Raw genomic sequence first — 12,989 nt, 5'->3', positions numbered from 1 at the left:
TTGTAAATGAAACTGTTTTTTAAATTTCATTTTCAGATTATTCATTATAGTGTACAGAAATAAAATTGACTTTTATAGTACAGTGATCTTGTACTCTGCAACTTTCCTAAACTTTTTTTTTAGTGGATTCCTAAAGATTTTCTATATACAAAATCATATCATCTGCAAATAAAGACGATATGATTTCTTTCCAACCTGGATGCTTTTTCTTTCTTTTTCTCGCCTAATTGCCCTGGCTAGACTCTCCTGTACATTGTTGAACAGAACTGGTGAACACAGACATTCTTGTCTTATTGATGATTTCAGGTGGAAAGCATTTGATCATTTACTATTAAGTCTGATGTTATCTGCAGGTTTTTCATAAATGCGCTTTACACTGGAAAATTTTCTAGTTTGTGGAGTGTTTTTTATTATGAAAAAGTGTGTGATTTTGTCAAATGCTTTTTCTGATAAAATGTGTTTATGTCCTTTATCAGATACATATTGATTTTTAGATGTTAAAACCAACCTTGTTTTCTTTTCTGTCTCTCTCTCTCTCTCTCTCTCTCTCGGTTAGAGCATCAGGGTGATACTTGCCTCACAGAATAAGCTGAGGATAGGGAGCAAGTTCTTCTTAGAAGGGCACTAATTTCATCACAAAGGTCCCACCTTCATGACGTCTGAGAGCCCCAACTTCCTCCCAAAGGTCTCATCTCCAAATACCATCACATTGCAGGTTAGGGTTTCAAAATATGAATTTGCAACAGGGTGTGATAGTTCAGTACTGTAATCCCAGCACTTTGGGAGGCTAAGACAGGAGGAACACTTGAGGTTAGGAGTTCAAGACCAGCCTGGCCAACATGGCTAAACCCTGTCTCTACTAAAAATACAAAAATTAGCCAGTCGTGGCGGCACGTGCCTGTAGACCCAACTACTCGAGAGGCTGAGGCAGGAGACTCTCTTGAAGCCAAGAAGCAGAGCTTTCAGTGAGCCGAGATGGCATCACTGTACTCCAGCTTGGACGACAGAACGAGACTCCGTCTCAAAAACAAAAAACAAACAAGAAAAAAAAATACGAATTTGGGAGGGACATAAACATTCAGTCCATTACGCAGCCCTAGCAGACTTAATACAATTGTTTAGCCCATTCACATTTAACGTTATTATTGATAATATTAGATGTAAGTATCCCATTTTTCTTTTTGTTTTCCCTTCCTTCCTCCCTGCCCCTTTCCCTCCCTCCCTCCCTCCCTCCCTTCCTTCTTTCCTCCCCTCCTTCCTTCCTTCCCTCCCTGCCTCCCTCCCTCCCTCCCTCCTTCCCTCCTTTCTTCCTTCCTTTTTTGAGATGGGGTCTCACTCTGTCACCCAGGCTGGAGTGCAATGATACAAACGTGGCTCACTGCAGCCTCAACTTCATGGGCTCAAGCCATCCTCCTGCCTCAGCCTCCTGAGTGGCTGGGCCCACAGGCATGCGCCATCATGCCCTGCTTTTTTTTTTTTTTTTGATACAGACAGGATCTCTCTATGCTGCCCAGGCTGGTATCAAACACCTGGGCTCAAGCAGTTCTCCCTCCTCAGCCTCCCAAAGTGCTAGGATTGCAGGCGTGAGCCACCATGCCCAGCCTGCTTTTTGTTTTTTGATATGTCGTATTGTCTTTCTGTTCTTCTGTTCCTCCTTCACTGGTTTTTCGTTACGTGAATCTTTTATAGTTTAACATTTGAATTTCTTTAATTATTGGTTTACTTTTTTTTTTTTTTTTTTTTTTGAGACGGAGTCTCGCTCCGTCGCCCAGGCTGGAGTGCAGTGGCGTGATCTCAGCTCACTGCAAGCTCCGCCTCCCGGGTTTACGCCATTCTCCTGCCTCAGCCTCCCGAGTAGCTGGGACTACAGGCGCCCGCCACCTCGCCCGGCTAGTTTTTTTGTATTTTTTAGTAGAGACGGGGTTTCACCGTGTTAGCCAGGATGGTCTCGATCTCCTGACCTCATGATCCGCCCGTCTCGGCCTCCCAAAGTGCTGGGATTACAGGCTTCAGCCACCGCGCCCGGCCTGGTTTACTATTTTTTAAAGTTATTTCCTTGGTGGGCCCAGTGGCTCATGCCTGTAATCCCAGCACTTTGGGAGGCTGACGCAGGCGAATCACTTGAGGTCAGGAGTTCGAGACCAGCCTGACCAACATGGGAAAACCCCGTTTCTATGAATAATAGAAAAATTAGCTGGACACAGTGGCGTACACCTGTAATACCAGCTACTCAGGAGGCTGCAGCAGGAGAATCGCTTGAACCCAGGAGGCAGAGGTTGCAGTGATCCAAGATCACACCATAGTACTCCAGCCTGGGCAACAGAGCAAGACTTTGTCTCAAATAAACAAACAAACAAAAAAGGCTGGGCACGGTGGATCACACCTGTAATCCCAACACTTTGGGAGGCCAAGGCAGGCATATCACAAAGTCAGGAGTCTGAGACCAGCTTGGCCAATATGGTGAAACCCTGTCCCTATCAAAAATACAAAAATTAGCTGGGCATGGTGACAGGCACCTGTAGTCCCAGCTACTTGGGAGGCTGAGGCAGGAGAGTTGCTTGAACCCGGGAGGCAGAGGTTGCAATGACTGCACTCCAGCCTGGGTGACAGAGCGAGACTCCGTCTCAAAAAAAAAAAAAAAAAAAAAAAAAAAAAAACCTCTAAGGCTTCCGATATAGATCTTATCAGAATCTATAATACTTCTGATTTATAATAATTGAATTCCAGTGACATATATAAATGTAACTCCTGGCCAGGCCCAGTGGCTCACACCTGTAATCTCAGCACTTTAGGAGGCCAAGGCGGGCAGATCACCTGAGGTCGGGAGTTCGAGACCAGCCTGACCAAGGTGGAGAAACCCCGTCTCTATTAAAAAATACAAAATTAGCTGGGCGTGGTGGCACATGCCTGTAATCCCAGCTACTAGGGAGACTGAGGCAGGAGAATCGCTTGAACCTGGGAGGCGGAGGTTGCGGTGAGCCGAGATTGCGCCATTGCACTCCAGCCTGGGCAACAAGAGTGAAACTCCATCTCAAAAAAAAAAAAAAAAAAAAAAAGAAAAGAAAAAAAAAGGTAACTCCCATTTACTTCTGTTCCCTCCTCCTCTTTTTGTGCTATTATTATACAGATTATACTTACATATGTTATAAACCAAACAATACTTTGTTATAACTTTGTTATAAAATTTTAAGTATTTTAAATCTTCTAAAGTAGCTGAGAGAAGAAAATAGAGCCAAGTTTGTATTTATAGAGTTTGTAATATTAATCTTCTTATTGACTATTTCTTGTTCTTCCTTGTTTCCTGTGGATTCAAGCTACCATTGGTGTTACTAGCATTTTATATGATTCCATTTTCTCTCCTTTCTTAGTGCATACGAATCATACTTTTTTTAAAACTTTTTTTGCTGGTTGTCCTACAGTTTGCAATATACATTTATAACTAATTCAAGTCCACTTTCAAGTAACATTATACTGCTTTCCAGGCAGCACAGGTACCTTACAACAAAGTATTCTTAATTCTTCCCTCCCATGCCTAGTATCATTGTTGTCATTCATTTAACTTATCCATAACCTATAATCATCAAATACATTATTGATTTTGAATAAATGATTATTAGACCAATTAGGAATAAGAAAAACAAAAGTTTTATTTTACTTTCAATTATTCCTTAACATTCGTTCTTCATGTAGCTCGAAATTTATGACCTACATCATTTTCCTTCTCTCTGAAAAATTTCTTTTAACATTTCTTGCAAAGCAGGTCTACTGGTGAGAAATTCCTTCAGTTTTGTTTGTGAAACTATTTCTCTTTCACTTCTGAAGGATAATTTTGTTGAATACAGAATTCTAGGCTGGTGGGGTTTTCTCTCAAAACTTTAAATACTTCACTCCACTCTTCTTGCTTGTATGATTTCCGAAGACAAGTCCAATGTGATTCTTATCCTTATCCCACCTTATCTTATTCCCACCTCACCCTACCCTGCTCCTGCTCCTGGCTTTGCTCACTCTTTCTTTCTTTCCTTCCTTTTCTTTTTTTTGAGATGGAGTCTCCCTCTGTCACCCAGGCTGGAGTGCAGTGGCATGATCTCAGTTTACTGCAATCTCCACCTCTTGGATTCAAGTGATTCTTGTGCCTCAGCCTCCTGAATAGCTGGGACTATGCCACACCTGGCTAATTTTGTACTTTTAGTAGAGACGGGGTTTCACCATGTTGGCCAGGCTGGTCTTGAACTCCTGACCTCAAGTGATCCTCCCACCTCAGCCTCCCAAAGTGCTGAGATTACAGGCCAGCTTCTTTTGAGATTTTTTTTTTAATCTTGATTTTCTGCAGGTTTTTTTCAAATTTTATTTTAGATTCTGGCATATTGCGTGATGCTGAGACTTGAGGTATGAATGATCCTGTTACCCAGGTACTGAGCACGGTACCCCATAGTTATTCAACCCTTGTCCCCTCCCTCCCTCCCTGCTCTGGTAGCCTCCAGTGTCTACTATTGCCATCTTTACATTCATGTGTACTCAATGCTTACTTATAAGTAAGAACATGTAGTATATGATTTTCTGTTCCTGTGTTAATTTGCTTGGGATAATAGCTTCCAACTACATCCATGTTTGCTGCAAAGGACATGATTTCATTCTTTTTGATGGCTACATAGTATTCCATGTTGTATATGTACCACCTTTTCTTTATCCAGTCCACCACTGAAGGGCACCTAGGTTGACTCCGTGTCTTTGCTACTGTGACAAGTACTGTGATGAACATGCAAATATATGTGTCTTTATGGTAGAACAATTTATTTTCCTTTTGGGTATATACCCAGTAAAGGGACTGCTGGGTTGAATAGTACTGTTTTAAGTTGTTTGAGAAATCTCCAAACTGCTTTCCACAGTGACTGAATTAATTTGCATTACCACCAGCAGTGTATGAGCATTCCCTTTTCTTCTCTGCAGCCTCACCAGCATCTGTTGTTTTTTAACTTTTTAATAGTAGCCATTCTGATTGGTGTGAGATGCATTACTCTGATTATTAGTGATGTGGAGCATTTTTTCATGTTTGTTGACCGCTTGTATATCTTCCTTTGAGAAGTCTGTTCATATCTTTTTGACTGTTTTTTGGTGGGGTTGTTTTTTGCTTGTTTAATTAAGTTCCTTACAGATTCTGGATATTATGACCTTTGTCAAATGCGTAATTTGCTAATACTTTTCTCCCATTCTGTAGGTTGTCTGCTGACTCTGTTGATAGTTTCTTTGATTTTCTACAGTTTAAATAGGAATGTCTAGGTGTAGTTCTTGGCATTTATCTTTCTTAATGTTCTCAGAGCTTCCTAGATTGTGGTTTGGTGTTTGGCATTAATTTGGGAATATTCATTCTCAGTCGTTATTGTTCCACATATTTCTTCTGTTCCTCTCTTTCTTGTCCTTCTGGTATTCCCATATATTTTTAATATGCATTTAATGTAATGAATTTTTAAACAAAATATAACTTAGGACCCAGGCATGGTGGTGTGCACCTGTCTCAGCTACTTGGGAGGCTGAAGTTGAGGGTAGCTTGAGCCCAGGAGTTTGAGGTTGTAGTGTGCTGTGATGACACCTGAGAATAGCCACGGCACTCCAGCCTGGGCAACAGAGCAAGACCCACCCCTAAAATTTATGTGTGTGTATATATACATATATATGATTTGTATGATTTTCCTTATTATACGTTTATAGCTATATATGTATGTATAGATACATAAACAAATATATATATATATGAATGAATTAATCACCTTGTGAGGGAAGTATTATCACTTTTTTTTTTTTTGGAGAAGAGGTAGCCAAGGCTCTGAGAGGTCACGACACACGCATGAGGTCACACAGCGCGTCTGGAATTCCATTTCAAGCCTGTCTGAGGAGGGCGCTCTCGCTGTTCCTTTGCCTGGTCTTATGTCCCCAGGTGTGTAATATGAGGTAAGACCCAGGGTCTGCGGCCGGGAGTCCCGGCCTAAGGCGAGCGCAGTCTCCAGCCGCCCCACCCGCGGCTGGGGGCTCTGCGCAGGGAGCACGGCCGGCAGGGGGGAAGAGGCGTGCGGTAGGCAGCAGCGGGGATGGAGGGAAGGGTCGGGGTCCGCCACCCGCCTGTGCGCGCCCAGTCCTACCGTGTCCTGGGTGCGCGCCGCGCACCTGCGGGGCGAGTGCCCAGGAAGCGCGGCCGGGTGCGCGAGGGGTAGCTCCACCGGGAGCGTTGTGGGTGGGGCTCGCCGAGCCCGCCTCCCCGCCTCCCCCGGCGGCGCCGCAGGCTGCAGTGTTGTGGGCGCTGGGTTATAAAATGCAGGGTTAAGCAGCGACTCAGACTTAGGATCCCGCTCATGACATGGCCTCGGGCGCTCGGTTCCCGCCGCAACCGTCGAGCTCAGAAGTCAGCGCAGTCCAGAGCCCAGGCGGGCGTCCAGGCGCCCATCTGGAGGAAGCAGCCCTGGGCGTTCCTCTCCCGCGGTCTCCGGGGGAGGCCCCTCTGCCCCCGAGCACCCGGAGCAGGTGCCCTGGGACCAGCCAGCCCGGAGCGGCTTCCCTCCACGCTGCGTCCGCGACAGTCCGCCTGCGGCCCCGGCGTAATACGGCCCCGGCCGGGAGAACCACAGACCCGGTCCCCGCAGCCGCCTCGGAGCAAGCTCCGCGGCCCGCTCCACAGTCCCCCAAGCCGCGCAACCTGGAAGGCGTCCTCGACGAGCGCCGGCTGCTCTGCCACTTGCAGCTGGCCCAGGACCGCGAGGCGCGCCTGTGGCGGGGCGGCAAACCCCAGGTACCCGTCCCCGCAGCGTGGCCCTCCTTGCGCGCACACGGAAGGCGGATGTGGCCTCCACCTGCACCAGCGGTCCGATGTTCTGCACCTGGAGGCCAGGCGCTTCCCCAGGTGTGGCCCCTCACGAGAGGCACGAGGCTGGACCCACCAGCTTCTCTCTAAGAGGGCGTCTTGATAGCAGGGCCTTCGGAAGAGGGCCTGTTTGAATCAAGGAACTCGGCCTACGACGAAAAGCGGGCGCACGGGGTGGGGGTGATGGGTGAGCCGCTGCGCCAGCTGGGCGCTTACTCCCAGCGGGCCTGCAGGGGAAGGGACTTCTCACTGCCCCCCGGCACCTTAAGTAGGAGGCTCCTGCTCCTGGGGGACCAGGAGTGGCCGCTAACGACCTTCCTCGCCCCACCTGCTCTTCTTCCTAGCGGGATGAAATCTGCAATGCCTTCGAGGGAGTCGTGCTGTGGCTCCTGCGGCTTCAGAACATCTTTTACTTCTCCCAATCCACTTTCAACCTGGCCCTCACCATCTTCAGCCGCCTCCTGATATCAGTGAAGGTAGGGAGGCCTCTGAGGGACGGTGGCAGATGGTGAAAGAAGAAACTAACCTTTGTTCCCCATTCCTGCTTGAGAGGTGAGGGGTTCCAGAGGCTCAAACCAAGGTGTATAAACTAACTTGCTTCGAGTGGTAGAACTGGTTTTGGAACCTCTCCACATCCTACACTGGCTGTCTCAGGGTCATGTGGTCATCAGGGTCAGGGCTCGGGGAGCGTGAGAGGAAGTAGCTGGGAAAGGGCTTCCTCTGTAATGAGGTAAGATGTGCTTGTCTCGACCTGTCGAGGGCAGCTTGAGGCTAGGATGAGACTGAGTTCCCTGAGAAGGTGCCGTATTTCCCACCTCCAGTCAGTCCCGAAATGAAGGAATACTGCCCAGTCATCTGCAGTTCTGAAATCAGGAGCATCCTCATTGGTCAGATCTAAAAATGGCACTAACATTCTGTCTTGTGGAGAAATGGAGCCTTTTAAAAATGGAAAAAAGCTTATTAAAACAAATAGCTGGGGGCAATGGCTCATGCCTGTAATTCCAGCACTTTGGGAGGTCAAAGGGTGGGGTGGGGGGGGGTGGATCACCTGAAGTCAGGAGTTCGAGACCAGCCTGGCCAATATGGTGAAACCCTGTCTCTACTAAAAATACAAAAATTAGCCAGGCGTGGTGGCCCGTGCCTGTAGTCCTAGCTACTCAGGAGGCTGTGGCAGGAGAATCACTCAAAATCAGGAGGTGGAGTTTGCAGTGAGCCAAGATCATGCCACTGCACTCCAGTCTGAGCAACAGAGTGAGACTCCGTCTCAAAAAAGTATATTAAAAAAAAACAAACACAGATGCTTTTCAGTTTGTTTCTGGCATTCATATTCTGCTCAAATGTGTTTGTTCCATACCGCAGGTAAAAGAGAAATACCTACATTGCGCCACAATTACTTCCTTGAGGCTTGCTGCAAAAGTTAATGAAGAACAGGAGGTATGCATTCTTGGAAGTCCACACTGGGCTGCACTTCAGGTATAGGGGTGTAACATTGGAGGACTCCAGTTTCATGATAGGTCTGTGCCCTTCACGTATGGTGGATGTTCTGGAAAAGTCACCAACTTGCCAGCATCTCTGCTGTCCCTTCCATTGGCTTGTCAGACTTTGAGACCCCACAAATGAACAAGTAGAACAGCTGAACTGTCCTGGCCCACCAAACCTAGAGACCTGAACTCTTGACAGATACATATGGCCTCACTGGTTGATGCCAAATGCTACCTCTCTCTCAACAGGGGCATCTGCTGTTGAGCAAGGAAAAAGGCCTCCCAAACCATGTGACTTAACATCCACCCCAAGCAATTATGTCTAAGAAAGCTGCCTGAGACTTGAGGACTTGGCTGTGTCAATGAAGCTGGTCTTTGGGAACTCTGGGACCCCTGAGAGGGACAGGAGGGCCATGTGCTGGGGGTAAAGTACAAGGGCCCATGAGTGCTTCAGGCATGCCTGAATGGCTGAATTTCACTGTGCCATATGTTCAGGAGGAGATCATCTCCTAATACCCTTTCCAAACTTTCCTACCTCCCTCCAACTTTTCTCATTTTGGGGATGGTGAAATCACTGCCATTGCCACAGGGGTCACCCTTAGCTGATCTCTGGGTCTGATGAGGCAGGGAAGAAGTTGTGTGTCCAGTTCCAAACCTTCAATAAAAATGTTTTAAACTCCTATTTATTAGAATAGAATTAATGCCCAAGTTGCTTTTAAAAATCAAGTGACCCTTTTTCTGGATGTTATAGTAATACTTCTGTCTATCTAAAAACATAGGATCAAGCCTTTAATATACTTAGTACTTGAATGTTTACTCATAGACAAGTCTCATTAGTCCCTCTGTGGGAAAAGCCATAGATTTTCCAGAACTGAACCACCTTCAATCAAGGTTGAAGGAAGTTTGCAGTTGTGATGCTGAAAAACCCATAGGAGGTTTTATCAATGTGTCTGTCTGGTACAGACTAGGAAGCTCAAAAGCATAGTTTTTTCTGTATGCCCAGTACCCATGGTAGGGATCAGGAATAGGGATAGGCAGAACCAGAACCCATGGCTCCTGGAAAGCTTTGGGTGAGTTCTTGCAGCTGAACAGGGGAGATGGCACAGCCCCAGCCTCCAAAGCACCGTTGGGTATGAGCTAGTATGCAGTTGGGGGATCAAGACCTGGTTTCAGAGGGGGACCATGTAATGTTCACTACATAACTACCTGAGGATTTGACAGATAGCCAAGATCTGGTTTAGTATTTCTTTCAGAAGCATTTTCTGTGGCAGGCCACAGGAAGACAACTCCACTAAGGTCATGAATGCCCAGTCCCCATGGATAAGAAAACAAAAGCTACTATGACATGATGTAGGGCTTTGGCCTCTTTATTTTCTTTTTACAGTTTATTCCACAAGTAAAAGACTTCATAAAGCACTATGGCTCTGACTATTCCCCGAATGAGCTGCTAAGGATGGAGCTGGCTATTCTGGACAGACTGCACTGGGACCTCTATATTGGGACGCCGCTGGACTTCTTGACTATAGTGAGTAAGGAGGCGTTTACAGAGTCTACCCTAAACTCATTTGTGCCTTTGGAACAGCTGTTTACAACATAGGACGGCAAAGCACAGGCGTGCACACGCCCTTGCACATGCACCACAGTGAGGTGACCCACAAGGCTCACGACGTACGGGAGAGTGAAAAGGTATCTTAAATCCAACACAGTTCCACCAGACTCCCACTTCTAAAGGACATTAAATTAACTTTACAAAGATTTTTAGACGGCACTATTATGGTGAGTTTCTCTTTTAAATACACACTGCAAAAATATTTAACTTTCCATTCTATGAATACTGTACATAAATATCTGTCTGCTTTTGCTACACTTTACACACATTCACTTAGCTGTCTTTATTCACCTACACACAATCCTTATTGAGGCTTTAGACCGTATTGATCTGGCACTTAAAAAAATATCATACATTAGTTTGTATTTGTTTTAGTTGGGGGAATGATGGTCATCCTTAAGGATATGATTCTGTTAGTAAGGCAAATTATGCAATGTGGAAATCTCATGGGGTTTTGGTTTGTTATGAGGCATGAAGATTAAATTACTAAGGGCTGTTTCATTATGAAAACTGGCCACTGTTGCCAAGTTGCAGAGTTTCTTATGATAAGCAGATACAAGTAACTTTTCTGCTACCTTGGTCTTGAATAGTATGTTTCTATTTTTCAGAATGGAAACATTGTCATCTAGGTACTTTCCACTCATAACCATGATGTCACAAAGCAGACTCTTTTTTTTTTTTTTTTTTTTTTTTGGTCTCTGGGGTGGAAGCTCAGCTTGGCCACAGAGTGGGCATTAAGCCTCAAGCCCCTTATGGAGCCATGGATAGGAATGAAAAGGGTTGGGCAACATTTGATGTTCCCTGATGGAAATTCAAATTGTTTGCGCTTCTGGTCATTGATATATGAAAAGTATGGGGTTTTCTGTTCTAACATTAAAAACCATGGTCTCCAGTTCCATGCCCTGGTGGTCCTGAGCTGGCCCCATGTGTTGGAGCTGCTGCCTCAGAGGAATCCTTCCCTCCACGTCGCATCCCTGACCAGGCAGCTGCAGCACTGTATGGCGGGCCACCAGCTGCTGCAGTTCAAGGGCTCCACACTGGCCTTGGTCATCATCACCTTAGAGCTGGAGAGGCTCATGCCCGGTTGGTGTGCTCCTATATCTGATCTGCTAAAGAAAGCACAGGTAGACATCAACTTTGCCCCAGACCAGGCTCTGTGTTTTGCCCCTTTAGCTGATGCACTCTGACCCCAAAGGGGTACCCTTTCCCCTTGTGGCCTCTGGAAAATGTTCTGGCCATAACCCTGGAAAGAGTCTGCCCAAAGGCTAGGCTTTCCACACTTGGCCATGCCCTATGCACTTGAGATGGGACATGTGTTCTCTTCACTGGACCAATGGGGGTTGTCTCTGAGAGTGCGAGAATCTTTATCTCAATGGGAGCCCTTGTAGTCAAGAGGACTGGGGGGTCAGGGGGATGTCTGGCTTAGGAGGAAGCAACCCTGAGCTTAATACTGGGGAGCATACATTTTAAACTCCTTCACCTCTCCTTTGTACGAGTGTGTGGTACCAGGTACAGGGTACCATAAGGCAAGCATTGTCGGGGCACGAGGAGGAGGGGGGTGTGTCGGAATCCCTCAGAACAGATAGGTTAGGATGGAATGCATGGTTAAACTAATGACAACTTTACTGAGGTTGGAAATGGATGTCCCTGAGATGGTAGGATTAGTGGTCCTTAGTTGGGTGGTTGGACCTTCCTGAACTTGCTTCATGCTAACATTTTGGCACTCAATTGCCAATTTCTTAGAATGTATGATGGTTCTGCTTGAAGATGGCCACTCTATTCTAATACAGGTTGGTGATATGCAGTACAGCTGCTGCAAGGAACTTGTAATGCAGCAACTGAGAAGTTTTCAGTCATCATCCTGCACAGACAACTTTATGTCACCTGCCAACCAGCCGCTCTGCCTCCACCCTGGGGCCTTCAGAGCCTAATGTGAAACCTCCTTGCTTGGACTACCATGAGTTCTTTGGCTTGTTATTAATCCTGTAAAAAGGGAAGGTGGCTCTGGAAGAGCAACTGAGAAAAAGTTCCCAACTAAGCCCTTGGAAAAAAAATAAAGTGGGGAGGGGAAAGGCAGGCTGGGGTCAGTAGAGATCAGGGTGGTCTGATAGACCATGACCCTGCCTTCCCTTTTTCTCCTCTGGGCCTGAAGCCAGGGAGTATGAATGAACGTTCAAATGGCAGCTTGTTTTTCCTTCCTTCTACAGCAAGGGTTGGCATGGGCCCCTGAGAGCGCTGGAATATGAGACCAAGAGGCAGGCCTGGCTCAGGGCTGAAGGGTTGGGGCTAGTTCTGACCAGTTCTTGCTGCTCTACCTGCCAGAGCTGGCCAAGTCCTTCCAACTTCCCAGGCTTATCCCAAACATATATGTGGTGCTTCCAGTCCCAACTACCCTGCCTGCAACTCCTAACATGGGACAGTCTCTGCAGACACATTTACCCGACCATGGCCATGACTTATGTCTTCTTTTTACAAGGACTGGATTATAAAGTATGCTTTGTTTAATGTAACTTGAGCAAGCTTTAAGCATATCTTTCCTTTGTTACTCTTAAGCAAAGTGTTTTCAGTTATTAGTTTAACTAGAGGGATTTTGTGCTAATGAATGGGTATTATAGGCTAACACCTGTGATGGAAGGCACAGCTCTGAGTGCTTTGTTGGGATGAGCAGGTTCTGAGGCCAAGCCTGCTCCAACCACAGTGCTGCCAGGAGGAGGAGCCAGCTGCTTCTTTCAAGCTGTGCTACTACAGAGCCATTCTCTGAGCAGGGGAGTGCAGCTGACACAGATGCCAGCTGGGCTGTGTAAGTTGTGTTGGGGACATGAATGACTGAGCTACACATTCAGAGGTGGTTTATGAAGTCTTCCACTCTGAACTATGGTGGCTTTGTGTGTGTGTGTGTGTGTGTGTGTAAATGTGCTAAGCCATGGTGTGGGAAGGGAATGATTTACTAGGTGCAAAGTGGTCAAGGGCTAGATATACCATAATTGTCTATATTATAGAGTTAGTATACATCTCTATTTTTTCTTGACACACTTTCGCTTGCTGGAGC

The 12,989-nt window shown here is 46.4% G+C and overlaps 2 protein-coding genes across 5 annotated transcripts in view; one reads left to right on the top strand and one right to left on the bottom strand.

Moving 5' to 3' along the window:
* The first annotated feature begins 6,196 nt into the window (after positions 1-6,196).
* Positions 6,197-10,514, top strand: CCNI2 (cyclin I family member 2). The gene is made up of 4 exons (XM_050792864.1): positions 6,197-6,778; positions 7,195-7,326; positions 8,210-8,284; positions 9,716-10,514. The coding sequence occupies exons 1-4, from the start codon at positions 6,350-6,352 to the stop codon at positions 9,926-9,928; spliced, it is 849 nt and encodes a 282-aa protein (XP_050648821.1). The 5' UTR covers positions 6,197-6,349; the 3' UTR covers positions 9,929-10,514.
* Positions 9,683-12,989, bottom strand: part of SEPTIN8 (septin 8) — a 148,248-nt gene continuing 144,941 nt past the window's right edge. For 3 of the 4 annotated variants that reach the window (XM_050792797.1, XM_050792790.1, XM_050792792.1), the window contains one exon: positions 9,683-11,049. In XM_050792797.1, coding sequence (XP_050648754.1) covers positions 10,884-11,049 — 166 coding nt within the window. In that variant the 3' untranslated portion in view covers positions 9,683-10,883. The remainder of the gene's footprint in view (positions 11,050-12,989) is intronic. The other variant, XM_050792791.1, reaches the window with a different exon arrangement.

This window comes from Macaca thibetana, chromosome 6 (genome assembly GCF_024542745.1).
Source record: "Macaca thibetana thibetana isolate TM-01 chromosome 6, ASM2454274v1, whole genome shotgun sequence".
Lineage (NCBI taxonomy): Eukaryota > Metazoa > Chordata > Mammalia > Primates > Cercopithecidae > Macaca > Macaca thibetana.
This window is presented reverse-complemented; position numbering and strand designations above follow the sequence as displayed.

What these genes read in the sequence shown, in the direction of transcription:
- CCNI2 (XM_050792864.1), top strand. Translation starts at nt 6,350, where the DNA reads ATGGCCTCGGGCGCTCGGTTCCCGCCGCAACCGTCGAGCTCAGAAGTC. An exon ending in GGCGGGGCGGCAAACCCCAG is followed by an intron (nt 6,779 to 7,194) that starts GTACCCGTCCCC and finishes TCTTCTTCCTAG; the next exon opens with CGGGATGAAATCTGCAATGC. An exon ending in AAGTTAATGAAGAACAGGAG is followed by an intron (nt 8,285 to 9,715) that starts GTATGCATTCTT and finishes TTCTTTTTACAG; the next exon opens with TTTATTCCACAAGTAAAAGA.